The 21,869-nt window shown below is 44.6% G+C and overlaps 3 protein-coding genes and 1 long non-coding RNA gene across 8 annotated transcripts in view; 3 read left to right on the forward strand and 1 right to left on the reverse strand.

Moving 5' to 3' along the window:
• The window catches only part of LOC143152840 (lysosomal acid glucosylceramidase-like), an 86,074-nt gene that overhangs the window by 28,264 nt on the left and 35,941 nt on the right, over positions 1-21,869 (reverse strand). The gene's annotated exons all lie outside the window — the stretch shown is intronic.
• Positions 1,993-20,497, forward strand: LOC143152551 (uncharacterized). Of its 4 annotated transcripts, XM_076322839.1 has the most exons (6): positions 1,999-2,167; positions 2,239-2,438; positions 16,603-16,725; positions 18,583-18,654; positions 18,742-18,907; positions 18,999-20,497. In XM_076322839.1, exons 2-6 carry the CDS (start codon positions 2,387-2,389, stop codon positions 19,336-19,338), a joined length of 753 nt encoding a protein of 250 aa, XP_076178954.1. In that variant the 5' UTR covers positions 1,999-2,167; positions 2,239-2,386; the 3' UTR covers positions 19,339-20,497. The 4 variants fall into 4 exon arrangements, with proteins under 4 accessions (XP_076178956.1, XP_076178954.1, XP_076178952.1 ...); XM_076322841.1 differs by having other exon boundaries at positions 1,993-2,438; positions 18,742-18,912; positions 18,999-19,282; XM_076322837.1 differs by having other exon boundaries at positions 1,999-2,438.
• Positions 6,735-8,207, forward strand: LOC143152553 (uncharacterized). Its single transcript, XM_076322842.1, has 2 exons — positions 6,735-6,988; positions 7,046-8,207. Exon 2 carries the CDS (start codon positions 7,050-7,052, stop codon positions 7,398-7,400), a length of 351 nt encoding a protein of 116 aa, XP_076178957.1. The 5' UTR covers positions 6,735-6,988; positions 7,046-7,049; the 3' UTR covers positions 7,401-8,207.
• Positions 8,543-13,709, forward strand: LOC143152552 (uncharacterized). Of its 2 annotated transcripts, XR_012993592.1 has the most exons (3): positions 8,543-11,517; positions 11,626-12,101; positions 13,543-13,709. It is a non-coding gene; the product is annotated as an uncharacterized LOC143152552 (long non-coding RNA). The 2 variants fall into 2 exon arrangements; XR_012993593.1 differs by lacking the exon at positions 8,543-11,517 and having other exon boundaries at positions 11,524-12,101.

Genomic DNA, 21,869 nt, shown 5'->3' on the forward strand with positions numbered 1-21,869 from the left:
TCACGAATACGCATTATTTAAAACGTTCGACTCTAGTGCATTGTACGTTCGGATAAAATCGGTGGAGAGGTACGGAAATGTTTGTGCATCTGTCTAAGCGAGCTGGTGTGCATCCGCAAATATATCGAAGCGAGTTCGGTTCGATAAGGCGGATGCAATATTTTAGGAATTTCAATACGGGACTCGTCCCTTAAACTGCAAAGTTTTACTTCGCCCTGTCATCCGACTCGGCCGTGTTCCCTCCGCAGTTTGCATACAATTTGTATTTATAGTGTTTCTCGATGGGCAACGTGTTCTAGAATCGTCTAATACGTATGCTGCGTTTTAACACAGAAACAGATATACGTAATGTATACATCGAAGAGGATGCGTGTTAAATTTTGGAAAAAAATACAATAAATAAATGCACGGAGATAGAAGAATATCGAATTAGAGTTTCACGAAGAAAAACTTTTAGGCAAAGAGGAAAAATGCATTCCGAGAAATTTGATATTTCGGTGTAGTACTATATTTATCGCGATACACGATTTACCCGTCGATGCTAATTCGTTAAATAATATATTATAAACTTTACATTTTTTTTCCGGGTAAAATGATCGTGATTATATTACAAAACAAATTAACGTTTCCTTGCGATATCCAATAACCTTCTTGGTGTCCTTCGATCTTCCTGTGCTCTATTTTTTAAGAATTCGATATATTTTAACATAAAATCGATTTAAAATTGGTACACTGTGTGCACCGAGATAGTAAGTAAGCCGATTTTTATAAAACATTTATCGGCACCGCTCCAGATATTGTTCGTAATTTATTCTTTTAAGAGCAAAACCTTACTTTTCACCAATTTGATCGAAATTTTCTACAAGGGGCAGATTTTAAGATACATTTTTTTAAACACCGTAGTAACCGCAACATTAGTGTTGTTGGAAGTGTTTCTTAAATTATTGAAGAATTGGATTCTTATTCGTTGAACAACTCTCTTGTGCGTCGAAAGAAACGGTACATCGAATACTTACAACACACGTATATTCCGATGAAACGGACTGTCGAAGTCACTGATTTTTAAATACACTTGATCTCTTTTAACGGGGGCGAGTAATCAAAGATCAAAACGCAACTAACTAATAAATACAATAAGAACGGGCAGAACGACTATATTTTACTGGATATTTGTACTTTGCTATAAAGTTTTACGACTTAATTTACCCGCGCTGTCGTAAGGAGAGATAATAAGAATAATGTCCCGTGATTATAGAGCCGGCCGTAATATCGCTTTGTTACCGTCTCGCCGGGTTAACATGAAAACTTCTCGTCCGCTTTCTGCCGTCCGTAACTTATCAGAATCAAAGTAGTCATACTTCGAGTGAAAAAATGCTTTATTAATCTATCCCATTGTACTCGAGAAACAAAGCGAGGAGAACAGAGAGGGTAAGAAAAAGTTGAACGAATCGTAGATTTACCGTCGCTTTCGATACTCGTTTTTCGTTCTCGTTTAATCAAATTTCATTGGGTAATATGATCAAACAAACAAAGGAAAAGTTATCCACTCTTCGAATTCGTAAAGGTACGTGTCCCTTTAATGGAATTTATCGAGTCTATCGCCGTACATAATTCGATACTGTCCCATTTCTATCCGAAGTTAAAACGTGGTTAGTCGCGATTCACGGTCATCGTTGATACTCGCGGGAAATTTGCATAACGACTTCTCTCGGAAACGACCGAATCGGAAGATGCAGTTTCACGTTCGAACAGAGTATTGTGTATTTATGCACGAGACGCGCGTTACTCGGTATGTATTGGATGGAATTTACGTACATTCACGGTTGGCAAAATTTATGAGCTCGCTTTGAAAATTGATAATACGATCGCGGAAGGTCGAGCGTTATTTTTCTTTCAATAATTTCGTAGCCTTTTCGCGTAACGAATAGCTACGCGCCGAGGAAGGTTACCGGAAATTATACTTGATGAGCAGTTTCAACGACACACCGTTAATAAAACAAGTGCGCAACTTGTATTTCGAGCGTACAATGTGTTTAACTGTAGTAACAAATACGCGAAATTCGGTTTTGCGCGAACCTGTTGGGCTTTTATCGACAAATTGATAGCAACGAGGATAGAATACTTAATACTTTCCTGTGAATATTCACTCGGGAAAACCTAAAGAACGGTACTGTACTCTTGTACGTTCGACGATACCGTACGGGGATCACGACGTAATCGATCTTTCTTTCGAAACAGCGGGAGGAACGTTTCTCATCCCGATTCTGTCGAGCATCGTTTCTGAAAGCGAGTTGTTAATTCGTCCGACACGAGCACCTTTGCCGCGAGTTAACGCGAACGAATACCGTACACCGTGTACGGCCGTTTATCGAAACTATGACGAACTATGGTACAACGAGTGGCAAGGTCCTTACAAGGATGGAACACAAATATCGGAGGTACAAACGCAACTGCCGAAGGTTTCGTGGTGCAGGGTGACAGTTTATTCTATCGTTGTCTGCGACAAAGTTCAGACTACGTGCATTGTGTTTGCGATGCTGATTCGTAATCGACGTTGAGGTATGGATATTTTGTCAAAGTGTATCTGGCCTTGCGACGCAACGGATACGTCCCGATAGATGCCAGAAATGTCTTATTTGGCTTCTTTGCCGCGATGCAAGAAGACCACCTTCGGTTTTATAAATATCTCGGTGATCGTTAACTTCGAACCCCATTTTAATGCTTTATCGAAATTCGACGAAAAATACCGGGCATACCATTTAAAATACCGAACTTGACATTCTTGTCTCGATAAAATGAGCAAAGTGACGAAAAATGAATTACAGTACGGTACGTCCCCGTTGATAGGATGCAAATTTATTCGAAACATCGTTTTATACAAGCTAGTAATTCCAAGCGGTCGGTTTAGGTAGCTCGCTCTTTACGTTTTAGTTTGTATTCGATGTTTTCGATGCGAAGAGTTAATTTCGTAAATTTAATAAATTACAATATTGGATTTGAATAAAAGACGGAAGGACGAGACACGAGCGCGTAGCAGCGTCGGTACCAAAGACTCGATTCGCGACATCGAGATATTCGAACCGGTTTTTACGTTGATTCGCTTCTTCCTCGAGTTGCGATTTCTTCTAACCTAGGTCAATATGCAGCCAGAGGAGGCAACAAAGTTGTAAAATCGGTGAAGGGTCGAACCATCTGGAACCGTTGAATCTATAAAACTAGGGACGGTCGAGCATTTCGATTCGTGCGGTATTGCCCGCAAGAAAAACTAGCCGGTACACAGATGTGTTAATACACGTAGCTTTTTCATAAATATTTCGGGACTTATTTACCCACGAAGATGGAATTTTCAACAGTCTATTTTAAACGAACCGCGCCGAGCCGCGCCTCGCCGTCTGATTTCATCGTTGCGAAATTACACATAATTTTCACTATTCGCTGAGAGTCACAGGGGGTGCGCGCATTAATTGAGAATTTTACAGGGCTTTTTACAACGGACTGGAAAATTACACGACCGCGAGATTTGCATAAAAACGTCGTTCTTCGTAAATATAAGCTTCGCGATATTGCGAAAGTTATTGCAAAGTTGGGAACGCCGGGACTTACGCGCGAAACGACGTCGAGGGTTGAAAACATATCGCGAGCCGGATACGTGCACGATGTTAATTAAATTCTCATTAGCCGAGTGCTCCGGCGCGTTACAGTTTTTTAAGTTTGGGCTGGGTTAGCTCGATTCGAGCCACAACGAGTCATCAATAACTCACCGAAAGCGCGGTGTGGTTCGCTCGCCTCGCGGCTTCTTACCAACGAAACGCTTCGTTCTTTATTTTTAATGACCGGGAACTCCAGCGAGGACTAATTTCCATATGAAGCTGAGCGGCGTGAAACTTGCAGATAAACGAAACCAGTTCTCTTTTTTGCTATTTCTATGCTTCTCTTGGGCTGCCAAGAATATAAATACTTCCGGGGTATACGCGTATACTTCCGGCCCTTGTTTCGAGGAAAAAATAAAGAAGCACCACCGGGCATGCCACCACCTATTCTACTCTAGCTCGCAACATTATTTTCATTCTTCTCGTTCCTTTTCTAACCGCATCTCCGTCGAGAAATCCCACATATTACCCTGCCGTTGAACGCGTGCTTTAAAGGGGCTTTCACCTTTGGAAATTATCAAAAAATTCTTCTCCTTTTCTTTTTTTTATATTTTCGCATTTACTACGAACATAAAATCCGGAGAATACGCACCGAAATCTCTACCATTTGTACGTTCAAAGCGCGAAAATCGTTGGTCGTGTAACAGCGGAAAAGGTTCGACGCGAACGCATAAATTGTACGCGCGTACGTAAATTAGAACGCAACGCAACGTTTTATACATCATTTAAATCACGAATTACTTTTTACCGCGCAATATATTTTTGGATCACTTAGTCCGGTCGAGTTCGGTTATTCGGCTTTTAAAATAAAACCACGTATCGAATGCATTTTATTTCCGAAACTCATTTCACGCATTTTATCGAAATAAGAATCGAAATAAAAATATTATATATCGGAATTCGAAAGAATCGAATCGTTTTATTCGATCTTTCGACTATCGATTGTTAATTATCGAACTTTTCGTAATTTGGAAATGAACTGTTTGCTTGTCGCAAACGAGTTAAACTTTTACACAAGATATCTATATTTTCACTTCGAATTGACGGTAGTTTTTGAAAATGTTCGCAAATCCGAGATTGGAGCTCTTAACGAGTAATCTCCTATTTAGTCTTTCGTACCGAAAAAATTTGCACGCTAGATAATGCTTTTTTCAATGAGGGGTCGCATCAAAAAGGGGATAACTTCGATAACGATGTATACTTTTCTGTAATATTCTTTTCGCACAATCTCGAAAGTACGAAGAATATGCGCGTAAAATTGCGATACCGATCGAGTTTTTAGTTCTCTAAAAGAAATTTGAAAAGGGCTCTATTCTTTTAGGCTTTAAAGGTGGAAGCACCTTTAAGCCGCTCGCGTTTGGGAGGGTTGCTTTTCGTTCGCGGTCGTTTCTTTTTTTTGTTTCTCTTTGAATATTTTTCGCGAATACTGGATACGCGCATGCTTTCATCGGCGCAAACTTTTGCTTATCCATTAAGGTGTTGCGCGAAATTAAAAGGTGCGATGTACAGGGTTAGTCCGCGCGAAACGTTCATCCGAGCTTCGAATTTTACGGTACTCGAAACGACGGTTGTCCGAGCGATAATAATCGGAGATCGTATTAAAAAGATTTTAGTGGAAAAACGAACGATTCGCAACATCTACCTGCTTGCGCGTTGCAGAGAACGTAACGGTGCAAGAAATGTCGCGCCATTTTTAATCGTAATATTACATTCGGAGGATTAATATCCTCCGAAGAGGAGACGACGCGTGGCGTAATGGACCGTCGTTAATCTCTCTCGAATAATAATAGCAACGATGTTTCTCGATCGATAACGAGCATCCTCGTATATTGCTTGCACATGGTCGTTGTACGATTGTTCGAAAGGAAAACACGTTCGCGCGGTTTTTACGATTAGGTGCAATTCGCTATCGCGCGAAGATAAATTTTGAACTTGGAGGAATGATATACGAGTTCGACAAAAGCGTGGACACTCGTGACAAATTGATCTTTTTGCAAATTTTGTCGGTACGAGCGAGGTGGGCAAGCACATAACTCATTACTCTTGCTCGTAAATTGTCTCTCAAGTTTCTCGGTATTCCAGAAATTTGCGACGCTAACGGAAAACTGGACGATTCTCGCACGAAAATTACGTCGGTTGTGTAAAAGAAAGCGGTTCGAGAGGAACGAACAACCTTGGCGACGTTTAGCGAACGAACGAGAAAAAATTCTCGTAGCGCGTAAAAAGTCTTTAAACGTCGAAATTCGTTAGGACGATAAACGTGTACAACTGGTAAAAGGTAAATAAAATTGGCTCGAGAGCGCCCTCCTCTGATTACGAACGCCATTGATTCGTCTCGGCGCGACAAAACGCGTATCGAGAAACGAAGTAGCGAGGGGAGTGCGCTTCGGGGAAATTTGCGTTTTCCTCTCGAGTCCATTGTTCGTTAAAAGTCATTGAATAGTCATTCAGTTAACCAAATCGTCGACGGATGTAACGCGGCCCGGTTGCCGATAAAAAAAGACCCTGTCCGTCGCGTGTTATTTTATTATAGTCGGTGAATGGCGCTTGATTGATCGTCGCGGTGTTTTTACCGGGCGAATTCTTTTCGAAGTGGCGGGCACCCGTGGCGCGACTTGTCCCCTCGAATCGATCGGATTGTCGCGCTTCTCGGTACTTTAGCATTTCCATGGTCGAACACCGTCCGTAAATCATCCTCGCGAATGGAGCTCGTTCGCGAGTCGCGTTTCTTCTCTCGGCCGTTGTCAAATAGAAAAGACGCGACGCGACGCGACGCGACACAGTTTCGCGAAAGATGTTCAAAGACCAGACTCTTGAATAATGTTGCCACCGGGAGCGCAGAATGCACAAAATGCATTTAACTTTTTACCGTGCGTTCAATACCGATGCAACGATAATAATACGTTTTCCTCCTAGGAAGATTGTACGCGTTAAAATGGAAGAAACAGAATAATACGGTATTGAGCGAAGAAAGCAAAATTAAGTGTACCTTCGGTACAATGCTGCTCGTGTTTTCCCTCGGGTTGTCGCGAGCTCGGAACGGAGACGAGGAAGGAACGTTGGTGAAATTTGTGCGATCTTGCATACCGGGGACGAGAGCCGTATACCCGCGAGAGGCGCTGGGAATCACTTTCCGACAACCTGACAGGGAATACCCTACCCGACCAAAACGATCTACCATTGTTAACGAAATATTTTAACCTCGCCAGCCACGCGCCTCGCGCCTCGCGCGAATCGTGCAGACGATCGGAAACGAAATTTACAAAGAAAACATCTCGCGACTCCGTAATAGGAAAAATCGGCCCAACGAGAAATCTTATCGTCGCTCGCATCGGCAGGTAAATCGAAAGCACCTTGAGAACATTCCGTAGACAAATTTGGAAACATTTCTGCAGTGGTATGGAAACCATTTTCTACAATTTCGGAGGGAAATACTGTAGAACGCTCGTTCAAATTGAAACGTTACATTTCATTGCGAACGTTTCGACGGAATTAATTACGAACGCGAACAGGGGAATTGAAGATACAAGCCCGTTTTGTAATAAGGTCTTGCGAGCAACTATAGATACCTTTGGAAGCACGGTCGAAGGAAGTCGCTCGGAGATTCTCGAAAATTGCATCTTCCCGTATTCCCAGGTCACTTTCGTCACGTCGCGAGTGTGTTTGCTTTTATGGCTTTTCCTATTCCGCTGTACAAACGACGAAAGTACACTTTGGATTCCAGTAAACGGTGTCTTTTGCATGACTTAATAGACAATCTACTTTCTTTCTGCTCTCCAGCGAAATCGGTTCGAATCGCTCGGTCGTGCATTCGCTTCGATCAAGAAGGTAAACGAAGCGCGAGAGTTCGAATATATAGTAGCCGCTGCCGATCCAACCTGGATGAAACAATATCGAACGAAATTTTCGAGTATTCATCGAACGGAACCGTTTCCATTTACTCCGATATAGCAGTATCGTTCGTAACGGCCAAAAGAATGGAATCGCTCGAAAAGTGGGTTTAATCGCAGGAATCGTTTCAACGTTGTACGTTTGCGAACCGATTCTTGGAAAGGTCGAGTAAGATTAAGTTAACTTCGGACAATTTCTGAACCGGAAGCGTAATCGGAAATAATTCCGTTCGGACTCGAGGCGCGCGTGCTCGTGCACTACTTGGTCCGCGAACGAGAATACCGGTTGCTGTTTCAAAAATGACTCGATAAATATCACGTTACCCAAATGGAGCAGCGCAATCACGGGGTTCGTTCCACTTGTCCGATAACTCGCGAACAGAGAGTCTCTTTTCTTTTTTACCGCGTGTTCCGTCCCGCACGGAATTCAAGACTCGTTCTCGGGTTCCGTGGTACGTATTCGGTGTCTACGTGGACACCGGCGTGAAAATTTGCTCTCCCAACGGGGAATATTCAAGAAGGCGTTCGTTGTGCGCGCGAGCGTTACGCCATCGGTTCGATCCTTCGATTCGTATTCTATGCAACCTCGGTGCAACAAAGACGTATCGTCGTTGTTATCGCGGAGCGGTAAAAAGTATCGGGTCGTTATTGTCGTCATCGGTGGTGTTATTTACAGGTCCAAGTCGAGGAGAAACGGGTTTACGGTTGAATCGAGTGGACGAAGGATAGGGGTGCGCGAGATAGCGGAGCGTGGTTTCGTAGAACGGGCAAAGCTTTCCACGGCAGTCGGACAACAAATGGGCCGTCGCGAGAACACGGTTACCTTCACAGGAGCCAGCTTGCACCGCTTTCCTCGTTTCTATGTACGTCGCCCACCAATCCCAAAGAAACCCTGGAAGAAGGTTTGCCCGTTAGAAGGTTCGATCCTCGGCCGGACAGTTTATAAGCTTGTAACAATCGGCACCGAGGGATTCCAAGTTTACCCGTTTCACCGGTAATAGCAGCTACGACGATACCCCGAAACATTTCCTCGACGCGAGGGTTATCGCCTCGAAAGACTTTCTTTATTTACCTCGCCTGTATGCACGGCATATCGCGCCGCCTCCCTCCGTTCAACTTTTCAGATATCTACGAAGAATGTATTCGGGACACCTTTCCGCCGCTCCCCTTCTCTCGATTACTTACGAGAAAGATGCACGAAAGAGCAGAGAATTTATCGAAATTTTACTCCCAAACAATCGCGAGAACCGATTCAACGAATACGTTCCCGATTGTTCTTCGCGATCTCGTTAAAAATTCATCGCGCGACGTCGAGCAAGACCACGTGTTACAACTTTGTCTCATCGATATCGGTCAACGTCCAGAAAATTCTCTGCAACGCAGCGACGTAAAATGCGTCTCGAGTCGCGTATCATTTCCAACGAGGAAGTTCTTACGTAATCCACGTGTTTTTCTTTATCGGGGCGTTATCGATCGACCGGTTGCTTTTAAATACGGTACTCGGCAATAGCACGGAATTACTCGTACACGAGATTAAAAACGTTTCTACTTTGTACAGATCATCGTCGCTCGTTTACGCAACGATTCCGATCGATTCGTTATCACTTTTCGAACAAACGGGACGCGAACCGGTTTCTGAAAGTTTCGCCAATAGGTCGCGACTCTTGTAAGTCGAAACAAAATAAATTGCAAAAGGCCACCGTGAGAGCCGCCCCCCCCCCCTCCTCTAACCGCTACATCGATTTACAAAAAGTGGGAATTTTTCGGCCCGTTGATTTTATTTCAATCGTCCGTGGTTACCGGCCGGTAACCAGAGAGACTTCCGATCGATATCTTCGGTAGCAACGGAAATACTTCATCTGCCCGTGACAAATACGATTAATAATTAATCGCAATTCATTTGCTCGACGATCGAGATGGTTTCTCTTCTTCCGTTCGGTCAGGAATATATACTCGCATTACCGTTTAATCGGTCACTCGTTTTCGAACAACGTCCGGTTTGTTCACAATTTTGTTCACCAATTTTGCTATTCCCCAACGAGTCGAAATCGTGTTCCATTGAAGAAAATTCGACGCAACGAACGTAGAATTGGACGAAAAATAGTACACACACGGTCGTGTGAAAAGTTTTCGACAAAATTGGCAGAGATATTTCACGTCCGTACAGCCGATGCAATTAAAACAGCGGTCAGAAATCACCGCTAGAAATCAATTTGTATGCTTTGAAGCTCGTCGAACGCCACCGACGATTGGCCGTAATCGAAATCGTTTTTAATACGAGCCGAAACAGGAAATACTTTAAGTGTACGTCGATTTGAACAAACGAGACCGATACGCGTAGACGGTCGTAAAAAAAATAATTACCCCGATAACGTTCTCTAGTTGGTTTGTCGCGATAAAGGCCGGAACAAAGAGACAAATATTAACGAGAAGTAACGCGGGGAAGCTCGCAACAACGGTATAAACACGCAGAATGATGCAACGGAGGAAATATCAATGCGTAACTGGAATCTTTCGTATCGGGACAATTATTCGACATATATTTTTCTTCCTCGTCGATCGTATAAACGCGATTTATTTTATTCCTTTCGGCAGTTTCCGAAGCAGAAATTTTTTCGCGATATTATCTCGATATCCGGTAAATCGTAATTTTAACGCGAGAACGAATTACCCCTGCGCGTTTCTATACGTCAGAGTGAAATGCATGCGCATAAATGCATGCTATATTCGCGAATTATACGACGCTTTTTCGTGACACATTTTGGCACTCGTGAATCGAGTTCATAATGCGTGCAGACGGAATTTGTCGGTAGAAGGAAAAAAAGGCGGAAAAGGCTGTCGTAAAAACGCAATGCTTTCGCGAATCTGAAATTTTATTTTTAGGCAGCGTTGATAAAAAATGGCATATCCGCGATCGCGATAATTTATAAACAATTCGTTACGGGATTTGCATCCGTTGCACGCGATTCGCTGGCAAATCGGTCGAGTGAACAAGAACCTTTGAGAAGAAAAACTTTTTATCAACGGGACGTAAAAAGAATCGTTTCGAAACGAATGCGAGAAAGCGAGAGGTTTCAAATTCGCTCGCGTTAACGTTTTCCGTGCTCTAATTGAACCTTTCGTAAATACGTTTGTTCGTTCCGTTGTGCCACGGGCCGCAATATTTTTCAGAAATAATTAATTCCAGCGGAGAAAGTAATCGCACGGTAATTTGTTTTTATTACCGACTTAGCTCTGCATTTTGTAGAATAGTCGCGTGTCACGAGTATATAGCAAACGAACGTTACAGTCGGAATTAATTTACAAAATAGACATCACGGAGAGTACATTATACGCGCGTTTCGCACGAAATTTACCGCACGGTTTGCTGACAAATTTTTATGGTCGTTCAGCGTAAAACGTACCAATGCAAATGTACTCGGTCGTTATTGTAACGCGATCCGACAAACGGGGAGAAGAAAGGGAATAAAATGTAACAAGCGCTGAAATGTTGAAATTGACAAATGTTAAAAGGAACTGGAAACAGAAGAAGACGATAGGGAAAGAGCGAGACAGACGAGCACTCGCAGGACGACGCGAAATGTTCTTACAAATGATGCAACGAGAGCGAGATATCCACTTTCGTTTCGTAGATAGCTTAACCAGACTTCGTCGAGGGAAGTCTATAAAAAAAAGTGGAGACAGGAATTTCGAGAGGTAGGAGGCAAGTCGAGAGCCACGATGTGGACCGTATACAGCGTTGCAACGATCGAAGAGGAAGATCGCGAAGGATTGGAACAGGAGCTTCTCGAGAGTGGATAGAAGAGGACGAGGCGGATGCAGGATGCGAAGCCGAGTGTGTGCACACGGCGAAACTTTGCAAAATGTTACTGAAAATTCTCGACCGAATCGAGACGAAGGATAGAGGTTTTTGACAAGATCCGATGGACGAACGATAACGGGGTTGCCAGAGGTCGGACCGAGAGGAATTTTATCCGGTAAGGGAATAGTGCCAACTACGAGAGGGTTATACTTTCAGAGCTCGAGATCCGAATCACCAGATGCGGAGCTGTTACGTGCCTACGTTGTTAAAATTCTGTTTCCAGTTCGTTAATCGGGATGTCGATCGTAGATGACTCCGATGCGCAAGTTGTACGAAGAAGACGAACGACAGGCACGAAGTCCGAGATCCGAGGAACGTTGCGCGCAACGGTTCACCGAGAACTTGCTTAATCGCGATGACAAAGACGAGAGCCCGACCACCGAGTCGAGCTCGAACCTTTTAAACGTTTTCGAATCAAAAGCGCGCACGACTACTATATATCTGAGATGCGTCAGAGAGTTCTGGCGCAGGATCCGTGACGAAAGCCGATAAGCGCGTTAGTCTCGTTAATATACCGTTGGAATTGAACACAGGAAAGCCTTTGAAGTAATTTGGAGCGAAAACGTGGTTGGGAAATAGGACGAAGTGAATTTAACGACGGAGAGTCGGTTGATTTTCAGGCGGAAGGAACGGTATCGGAAAATATAGCATTACCCGATTAAAAAACCGAGTCGGGCGTTCTCGTTTTCGTGAATCCTGGTAAGTTAACGTTTTTGTTCCAGCATTGGTAATCTAGCATCGTTCTAGCAATAGATCGTCCAGTTTTTCTCAACGAAAACGACTCCGGACGCGACTTTGCGCAAACTGTTTTAAATTATACGTTGTTGGAATCAGTTTCGAGAAACTAAAAGTAGTTCGAACGAGGTCGCGTTTCGATTTTCATCGGATAACTCTCGCGGATGCATTCGTAATGGAATCGTTCGTAAAAATAGAAAAATTTGAGCGTTCGTTGATAGATCGCGTTCGATTCCTCGTGCGCGCTTAATCGTCTCTGTTTCGCGTAACCGGGTAATACCGAGCAAAAGCATCGAATGTACGAACGAGAGGGTCGAGTCGAAAGAAAACACGGTGTACGAGTATACAGAGTGTCCGGTAACTGGTAGCGCGAACGGCAACAATGTCATTTTACGCCAGAAACGGAAACGAAAATATACCGTACGACTTGTTTAACGCGTCTGTCCATTACTCGTTATTTCTACTTGCGTTTGTAAGCATCTATGACGGTACGACGTCTACTTTTAACCGAATTAAAAGAATTGTATTATTTTTGTTTTCGATTCACCTTCTCGCGTAGACGAATCGTACTGTTACTCGTGGCACAAGTTTCCGGTACGCGTACGCACAGAACCAGAAACGTTATTCGAGACGTTCTTTTCCTCGCGTTCCGCACTTATGTAATGTCCGCGCTAAGACCTTGTAATTTTCACGACGGCGAGTTTACGACCGGGCTTTATTTACCTTTACGTTACGTTCTATTTCAAGTTCTCTCGAAGGTTAAAGAGAATCGCAAAGTATTCGCGGATTAAATACATTATACAGAAACGCGAATGGAGTTTAAATCGTATGTAAATTGTACGTTGCTATAATCGGAAATAAGGGATTAACTTGGCGTTTGGAGCAAAAGAACTTTGAAACGAGAGCGCGTTATATCCTGTTTCGTTTTCGCCCCAAGGTAGAAAATACGATTACGTTCCCCTCGTCCGTAGCAAAGAAAAATAAAATCTTGAAAATATTAACGGCGAACAGGAAACAACACACGTATATCTTTGCGATCGTTGAAGCTTCGTACGGTTTATTTCGTTCGCCGTTTCTAGGCAAATGTCCAGGATTGGCTACGCACAGATCCCCCGCCCTCTGTTCAACTTATTTTGATTCGCGCCAAAAAACAGATACTCGATGCGACGGCACGGAAACCGCTTGACAATTTCTCGAATAAGATTTCAGCCGATTCGGCGTTAACTTTATCGAACATTCGAATCACGTGCCACGTCGCGGTATAGAAAACTCCCTAAACTAGACCGAATACGATATATTCGACGATCGAAGTAGTAGTTCGTTACGGAGTATATTCGTAAATTCCTGTTCTTCCGGAGACAAATTACGCACCTCGATTTTCGTAATTTTCGTCTTCTCTTCGTAGTTCTCTCTCCGATCTCGGTCGAAGATTCGCAGATGGGGATTTTCGGAGGATAGATTTAAATCCCGGAGAGCACGAGCAAGACCCGCTTGGTTATTCCTGCTGTCCCGATGAAAGACGAAACGCGGCCATTGATTACGACGACATTCGGCTTCGCGCGTTCGGGCCGTTACGGCCACCACCGCGGTGCGCAGTAAATTTTCCATCGGAATTGAATTTTCGTTCGGATATTCGACAATTTAGTTCGATTAGTTCGTAATTTTGCATAAAACTGTAAAATTTAATTTCCTCCGTAACAACGGCCTTGTTTGCTTTATAGTTTGCGATCAATCGGGAAGGAGAGTATCGAAATTGAGATAAATTTCGAAAAATTTTGTTCACGGAAAGGTACGTTTCAAAATTTCCCTCTCATCGTTTAACCATCGAAACGCCTGTTAACGAGATCGCGTCTAAACGGTTGAACGGATTTCAATCGAACTTTGTATTTAAATTTTGTACCTTCGTCTCGAGATCGCGAACACGCGTACTCGAATTACATATTTCTTCGCCGAAAGTATCCGCCAAATGTTCAAATTCGACGGGAAACGGATAAAAAGTTTAATCTTCGAGAGCGACGAGAACTTTCATTGCTTTACGATGTAGACTTTGAGCACGGTCGAAGAATCGAAGCACCGTTCGCTGGAAATTTTCCAATTCTTCCAGGAAACGCGTTTAAGTTACCCAAATTCTCACCCTGTAAGCGTTATCGGTCGTCTCTGCTCCTGTTAATTGGTAAACCAAGAAGGGAACTGACGACAAAAGTGTCATTTTCGTGGGGCACTCTCGAACCATCTTGGAAACGCATCGTTTCGCTCTGTAATTTAAAATAAAGTTATCGCGCAGAGACAGTGTCGCGTAAAGTTAGTTGGACGTTTAAAATACTCGAGCGGAATATTTTCAGGGCACGTTGTTGCTCGTCGATGTATGGAAAATCGGTCCGTCAAGGAGGAGACAATTTCCGACGATTTTCGTATCTTTTTCTTTAAATACCGCGAACGTTGTCGCATTCTCCGGTAGAAAATTGATTCTGTAGCAACGTCGGCTTCCCTCGCGTTGACACAGAAGCAGGACCGCGACCTGGGAATTGAAATGGTCGCAGGTAGTGGAGGTGTCTGAACGGGGAAAAAGAATCGAGTCGGACTAGCCAGGAATCAGTGATGTCGAATAGCGTTCGTTCGCGAAGCTGTTCGCTATCGCCATTTCGCAGATCGGGGGACATTCGTCTTCGGTCCGTGTCGGACGTTTCTATTTCCTCGGGAACCACGGCTCCTCGAATAGCCGTACCGCACCACGGTTGCGGCGGCGACGGCGGCGGACCGTCCCGCGCCTTTCCTTACAACGATTCCTATAGAAACCGTTTCTCGAATTCGATAAAAAATGTTATTGCGCCATCGACTCTCGGCTACCGGAAGCTTCTCCGTCGTTAACGAGGCTCAAACCGTTTCGATCGTTGGGACCGCTGCGTACGATACACTCGATAAGGATTTTATCGTTCCTTACCGGAGGAATCTGTTTGCCGCTCCGTTACCGAATCCTTCGGGACGATGTCTTCGTTTTTTCGGTAACGCAACGTCGGACCGTTTGCCTCTCGAATTTACAGCCGATGACCCGTCCGCGAGGGTGTTCCGATCCGGTCCTAAACCGACCATGGAAACCGATCTTTCCGCACGATGATCGACTGCTTTGCGCAACGAACGCGAAATTGTTCCGCGTTCTGGTTTCGCGATTTCTGATTCTTATCGGGAAACGCGAAAGAAATTTTAGAGAAATTACGCGACGCGCGTTAAAGGCAGTAACGGTTGCCGTTGCGCACAGGATGCACGGAAAACTCGAAAAAACAGCGAAAACGCTACTCTCGTTGGTAAAGATTGCGCGCGAGAAAATGAGCTTTGGGTTAAAGGGAATACGGTTGGCGCGCAAAGGGAATACGAACCGTGCGCGTTAGTTTTGTTAATTGCGGAGCTTACGAAGGTCGATTAAAACGTCGGACTCGGTACGAGCGGCAATTTCTTCCATAGCTCTTCTTCCCAGCTCCTTGCAACGGTGTAAACGCGGAAAATATGGGCGCTACGGTACGATCGAGCGTTTGGGTCAGAGTCGCTGCCCTATAACGAACCTTTTCGTCGAGTATCGGTCGCAAAAGGGAGGTGAACGAGTCGAAAGAGTGCGCGCAGAATTCAATGGTAATTGGTGGCACGCGAAAGAATCGCACAATTAAGAATCGAGTCGGTGCGTCGCGGACCGAGTTCCCAGGAATTGCGTCGTTTCGCTTAAATATTTACGCACGTGTACGTATTGCAGTTCCATTACACGTAGTCGCTAAGACTCGTCCGAGCGCTCGACGTTCCTCCACAGTGGGTACGTTTACGGGACAATTTGCGATCCCTTTACTCCCGACAATTAGTCGTGCATTGTACGTTGGTTGAAGCTTTGCTCGTTAAGTTCGTAACGCTCGAAATGGCGCAAACCGGAGCACCGTTTTCTATTGTTTTCCAAGAGTGGAACCCGAAACCCTAGGAACTACGGTTGAACTTTGATCGAAAATAACTGGAGAATCCTAAGAATTCCGTGTTCTTTCGTTGCGGCTCACGTTGGGGCCTCGAGAAGAAAGTTCGTCCTGCGCGGCGGGCAAAATGTTCACGTGTGCGAGTTAAATCTTGTCGGTAGCGGCGTTAGGATTCGGTGACGCGTTGAGTCTAAAGAATGGTCGCGAGAAAGTTCGGCCGAGCGGCGGCCCGTTGAAACAAGTCCGTACGGACCTAAAACGACCGAGTCGAGAGAAGCTAGGCCGCATCAACGCGGGGACAAATCTCGTCACCGAACTACTCGGAGTCCGACTCGTACGCCGAGCACGTCCTTCACCTTCCACGGACCAGACCGAGTTTCGTGGATACGGAGTGCTCCGATTCATAAAAATTTATGAGAAAAATGAATTGCTCGACAGCCCCATTTCGGAATTCTGTAACGGATATTTATAAGAATCTCTCTCACGGCTCCCGCTAATAATAATCTTTCTTATCGCAGCTTCCGTCGGCAATAAATACGTCACGGAGCCGAATGTACGTGAGATGCTTAAACCCATCTGTAAGGTGAAAGTGAAAATAAATCTTTTCCGTGCCGGTGCCCTCGAAGCTGACTTCGAGAAAGGTATGCGAGGATGCCGCCGCCGCCGCCGCCGCCGCCGCCGCCGCCGGATCGACTCGCGTCGCGCGTACACCGAGAGTCTCGATGATCCGTGTTTCGCTCAATCCGAATCCCATTTAAACTTTCGAACGTGACTCGCCGAAGACTATCGATGTGCGAAATAACCTTATCGATAATAACATCGAACCTGGCTGCTGTAACGTCGAATACGTAATTCCCTGCGTCTACAGAAAAATAGATGCCCTCTGTCTACCGAGCTCGGCGACGCGGCAAAATACCATTTATTTTCAACGCGAATTCGAGCAAGGGAACGCACGCGATTTCTGTTTAGGTCTCGTTTGATTCGCCTTTTCGAAACCAGAAGAAAGAAGAGTCCAGCGAAACGATCGGCCGATCACCGACGTCGATCGATCGGTCGTTTCTTCTTCGAGTTGTTCGCCGGACGAACGTATTAGTTACCCATCAACCTCGAATACTTCTCTTTCGTAGAAAATTCCAGCGAGTCTTAAAAACGGTCGAACGTAAATCTCGTAGTATTATACGTGGCCCACGGTTGCGGTTTTTACGTCCTCCCCCGTAATACGGAGCTCGAGCAATGGAACACCTATTTCCTCGTTCGTATTTTACGGTCTAAGAATCATCGGATGCGCTTTTACGAAGTTTGTCCATCGAAATTGCCATCGTGGAATCCCGTAATCTTTCAATGTGATTTATCTGCCGCGTTATCGCGGGGAATAAATCCTCTCGTAATTGTACGTTTCGATGACGATCGCAAAGGACCATGGAAAATCGATTCGTTGAGGCGTAATTTTTTATACGCGAACGAATTTACTTCCACGGTGGCGCAGCGCGGTGGCGTCTATGAATATTCCACGATACAAATCGATCCTCCACCAGGGACTTGGCATTTCTCCGTAAAACCTTTGGTCACTCTCGCAATTTGACACGCCTTAGCGTTCGTCTTTGCTTTATCCGGCAATTCTTTACCCTTGAGAAACGTTGTAGCGCACCTCTTGGAACGACCACTGGAGGTGATTTTACTTTTTTACCACGGTCGCGAGGACAAATCGCTCTCTCGTTGGCGTTCCTTTGTCGGATAGAGCCATGATACATTTACGTATTTATTTTACGTTTTTATCGCACAATTTCGGAACGTAATACACGTAACGGGTAAAATGAAAAGTTACTCGAAGCTACCCGGGATATTCCTAAAAGAAGGGATCAAAATTTAAGATCGTATTCGTTGTATCGATAAAAAAGAAGTTGTACAAACATTGGTCCGCGAACGATTCGTTTCCGAGTTACGGTCTTTGAAAGTTTCGCATCGTAGGAAACGTTGGGTACGTGAACGCGACTCTAAACCGCTGCACCGCGATAACGTAACGCAAACAATCGTAGTCGGGTACTGTACGGCAACAGGAACGATGGTATTAGTTTGCGATTAATCAAACCGGAAATGGACGTTCTCCGATAAAGACGCCGGGTTCCTGTGCTACTCCAATTCGTTCGTTCGAACGTGAAATGGATATCTGTCGTTTCGGCGTTTGAATATCGACGTGTCGCGATACATACACTAATCACAGGTTGTCAGTTGTGCCGTTGATTGGTACCTAACTAAATATGTATGTTCGCGTTACGTTATCGCGTTACACCGAATTGGAGCTACGTTCGAGGTAAAATTTCAATAAAGGTGTTTCGGCTGCACCTCGTTTCTTACGTACCTTTGTATTTCTCGTTTTATTCGTTTCTATACCGCTGCAGCTGCGCAACGAACACGTTGAATAAAATAAAATTCACATTCATAGAGTTCACTTTCGTTGGAGTCTTTGTCGATGAACGGAGCACGCTTTTTGTTCACAGGTCGCTTACCGGGAGGTCTTTCCCAAGTTTCCGAAGTGAGCGAGCACGCGCAACAACGGATCAACCTCGTAGGTAATATCTAGCACACGTTCGTACACAAGATACTTACAATAACGTTATTTCCATCTTCGTAAGATGTCGCGATTTGTGACTTTGTAGTTCCGTCACCGTGTTGTATACCATCGATCCTACGACAACCGATGGCCGAGCGACTCCGAACCACGGTATGGTGTTTGCGTCGCGGTCCCGATCAGCTTCTGAACCAGAGAGGCTACATCGATACGAACACCTCTTTATTTGCGTCATCGAGACGTCGCAACAATAAGTACCGTAATTAAAAATCAAAGCGTTCGCGCGATTTTTTGTATCGATACAGGATGTAGAATACGCTTCTAAAGTTCGGACTCTAATTTCAGGAACGCTGCGTTTTCGACTCTTCCATTGTTCAGCTATGGCCCGTGGAATTATAGAGTACAGATTTCGATGCTCGGCATCGTCGATCAAAGACCTATTCGAGGTGTGCTCGTTCCAAGGAGGGTTACGATTTTATCGAGGTTAAGTTCATCAAGAACGAAATCGTTTGCGAAGCAATTTCCAAAGTCGTTCGGCCCCGTTTCTTTTCCCCCCGGCGGTACGAGGCCACGGTTCTCGACGACGTCAAATAGACCGTCCGACGGTTTTTACGGCTCCCGTCTATTTAGTTACAGGAGCGACGACTCGCTGCGGTCTCCGCTAGTGAAATATTCATGCAAGTAGGCGAGAAGGTTTAACACCGGACTGCCGAGAAAAGTGTCCCTACGTTTTCGAATGGACTCGAAATCCGCCATAACCGTGTGTCGTTTAGACTCGAATGTGTCCGTTGACGAACAGTTCCTTGCGCAGTTATGGCGTAATATATAACTAAACCAAACACGTGATGCAATTTACTTGGGATTATTGCTACGTATATCTTGCGAAACAGCGGAAACAATGTTCCGTTCTTGGGCAGAACTATTATTGAACGTTTGCAAGGAAAGTTTGTGTTCTCTATCTTGTAGAAGCGTTTTCCGGTAACTATGTACGTACACCGTCGCTCAAAAGTTTACAGATAATAATCTTCATCGAGCCATTCGAACGGTCGAATCCTCTGTTTTCGTCTTCCCAAGTAGAATTCCCCCGAAAATTCTATTACACCAGGGAACGATTTCAAAGTGAAGACGGTTTCCTGAAAAAAATGGAAGAATTTAAAATCGCTTCCAATTGTTTGAAAATTTTTTACGCATCCGAGATTACCGCGAATTTAAAAATCGTAGCCTACCCTTTGCGACAACCTTCTAAAAGTTGGAGCACACTTTTCTTTTTACCGCGATATTCTATTTTGAACGAAAAGCGTCCCAGAGAAAACCATCTTCGCTTTTTCAATCGCTTTCTGGTGTAAGAGGATTCTCAGGAAAATTCAACCGAAGTTCAACTTTTAAAACGATCCCGTGAAGATTATTGTACGACCACTTTTTCCAAAGTTGCAGCAGTTCAAAGATCGATAGCGTTTCGGTCAAGTATTTGGAAACTTTTCAGCAGCAGTGAATACGCAAGTAGATATAAGTACGATGCTAGCGGGTGTGTGTGTGTGTGTGTGTGTGTGCGCGCGAGCGTCGGAACGAGCGGAAGAACGAGCGATTCTACGCGGGAGGTCATAGCTGACGAAGGAACGAGAAAGGAGGGCTAGCCTCTCTGGAGAACCAGCGCATCCAGTTTACTCCTCTCGCATCCTCCGAGACGAGTCTGTCCTCGTGACCTAAGTCACGCAAGCTCGAAATCCTGCGGTATAAAAAAGGTCGTTGCCCTGAACAGGCGGTTGTTATCGTAGCGTGTCTCGGGAAGAATAGCGAGAAGCGACCGAGAAACGTCGCCTACTCCAAATATATTATTATCATTATCCGTTATCAATTCTGACTCCGGTACTCGTATCCCCGCTTCGTCAAATTTCACGTATACGCGTATATACTATATGTATATATTTGGAATTCTTGTCCATTTAGATCCGTCTTTGCAGTCCCGATGGTTACCAAAAGATGGAAGCACTTAGCGGTTTAACACCCGGTTGCCATCTCCTTAGAAGTGCATCGGTCAATGCCTTCGAGAAAGGTGGCTCGCAAAATAGCCACTTTCGAACGCTGCTCTGCTTACGCGGAGTGCATCAAAAGCAGGAAATGCACCAAGAAGTAACTTACCAATCCGGATGACTCGAGAACTCCCTTTCGATCTCAAATCTTTGCACCGAAATCAATTTTTTCGAGGGAGGTCGAGCGTAATTAACGACCTGTTTTTGTAAAGATTTGGTACCTGGCCAATCGGTACCTAGGTAGAGGTAACGCCTTTTGCGTTGCACCGAATTGTACAGGAGTGTATACAGGTGTTACGGTATGCTCTGTATCGCAACGTACAATGCTCGTTAACGCGTCGTAGGTCCGACTCTTCGAGGCGTTCTTAGCTCTCGTTAACGAAAACATCTCTCGGAAGCCTTCGTGGAATCCGTGTCGGGACAGGAACAAGAATTCGACTTTCGTTTCGCCTCGTAAAACCCCTCGTTTCTTCCTCCTTTATTTTTACGGCGAACACATTTTTAATTAACTTCGTTTAGAATCCCGCTATTTTTGAAATTAAGTTTCAACAAGAGCATTTTAGCTTCGCATCGTATCCGGAAGGAAACAACGTTACGAAGCGGTTGCGGTTGTTTTCGCAGGTTACGATGGAACGGAATTACACTAATTCTCGGTCTCGAGGAGAAACAGTGGATCCACCAAATATCTCGAACGAAGGTCGAGGCGTGAATTTGTTCTCGAAACTTGTCGAGTTCAAACATGCTGCTCGAAAAGGGTAGTGGGTAGACTCGGTGACAATACCGAGAATAGGCGAGATAAAGCAACAGCGAACCACCGACTGAAACTTCGAAGCAATATCGCACGCGAGTCGGTCCGACAACCCCTAATCCGATGTACAATTTTTCATACATTTCGCTCTTTCTTCGCGATAATATGGAAGGGAACTTTTTATTTTTGCAAATGATCAGTTCCTATTGCGAAATGTTCGAAAACAATTTTTCCTCCTCTTCTTACGGATCAATTGGTTAAAAGTTGCATTGTTTCGACTCTGATTGAAGTCGCGACGAAAAGAAAACTTAAAGCGGTCGGTACTAGGGGACCTTTCCCTATTCGTAATTTTGTAAAAGTCCATCGGAAGGGTAAAGTATTCCCATTGCGAGTTTGCAGGTGCTCCCGTTTATTTCGATGAATTCGATTTCACAATAA

Source organism: Ptiloglossa arizonensis, chromosome 11 (assembly GCF_051014685.1).
Source record: "Ptiloglossa arizonensis isolate GNS036 chromosome 11, iyPtiAriz1_principal, whole genome shotgun sequence".
Taxonomy (NCBI): domain Eukaryota; kingdom Metazoa; phylum Arthropoda; class Insecta; order Hymenoptera; family Colletidae; genus Ptiloglossa; species Ptiloglossa arizonensis.

Bases quoted from the DNA above. Each gene is read 5' to 3' on its own strand.
- LOC143152551 (XM_076322837.1), top strand. From the start codon at position 2,387: ATGGTACAACGAGTGGCAAGGTCCTTACAAGGATGGAACACAAATATC. The intron at 2,439-16,602 runs GTACAAACGCAA...TTCTTATCGCAG, and splicing joins ATGGAACACAAATATCGGAG to CTTCCGTCGGCAATAAATAC. The intron at 18,655-18,741 runs GTAATATCTAGC...GTGACTTTGTAG, and splicing joins ACAACGGATCAACCTCGTAG to TTCCGTCACCGTGTTGTATA.
- LOC143152553 (XM_076322842.1), top strand. From the start codon at position 7,050: ATGGAAACCATTTTCTACAATTTCGGAGGGAAATACTGTAGAACGCTC.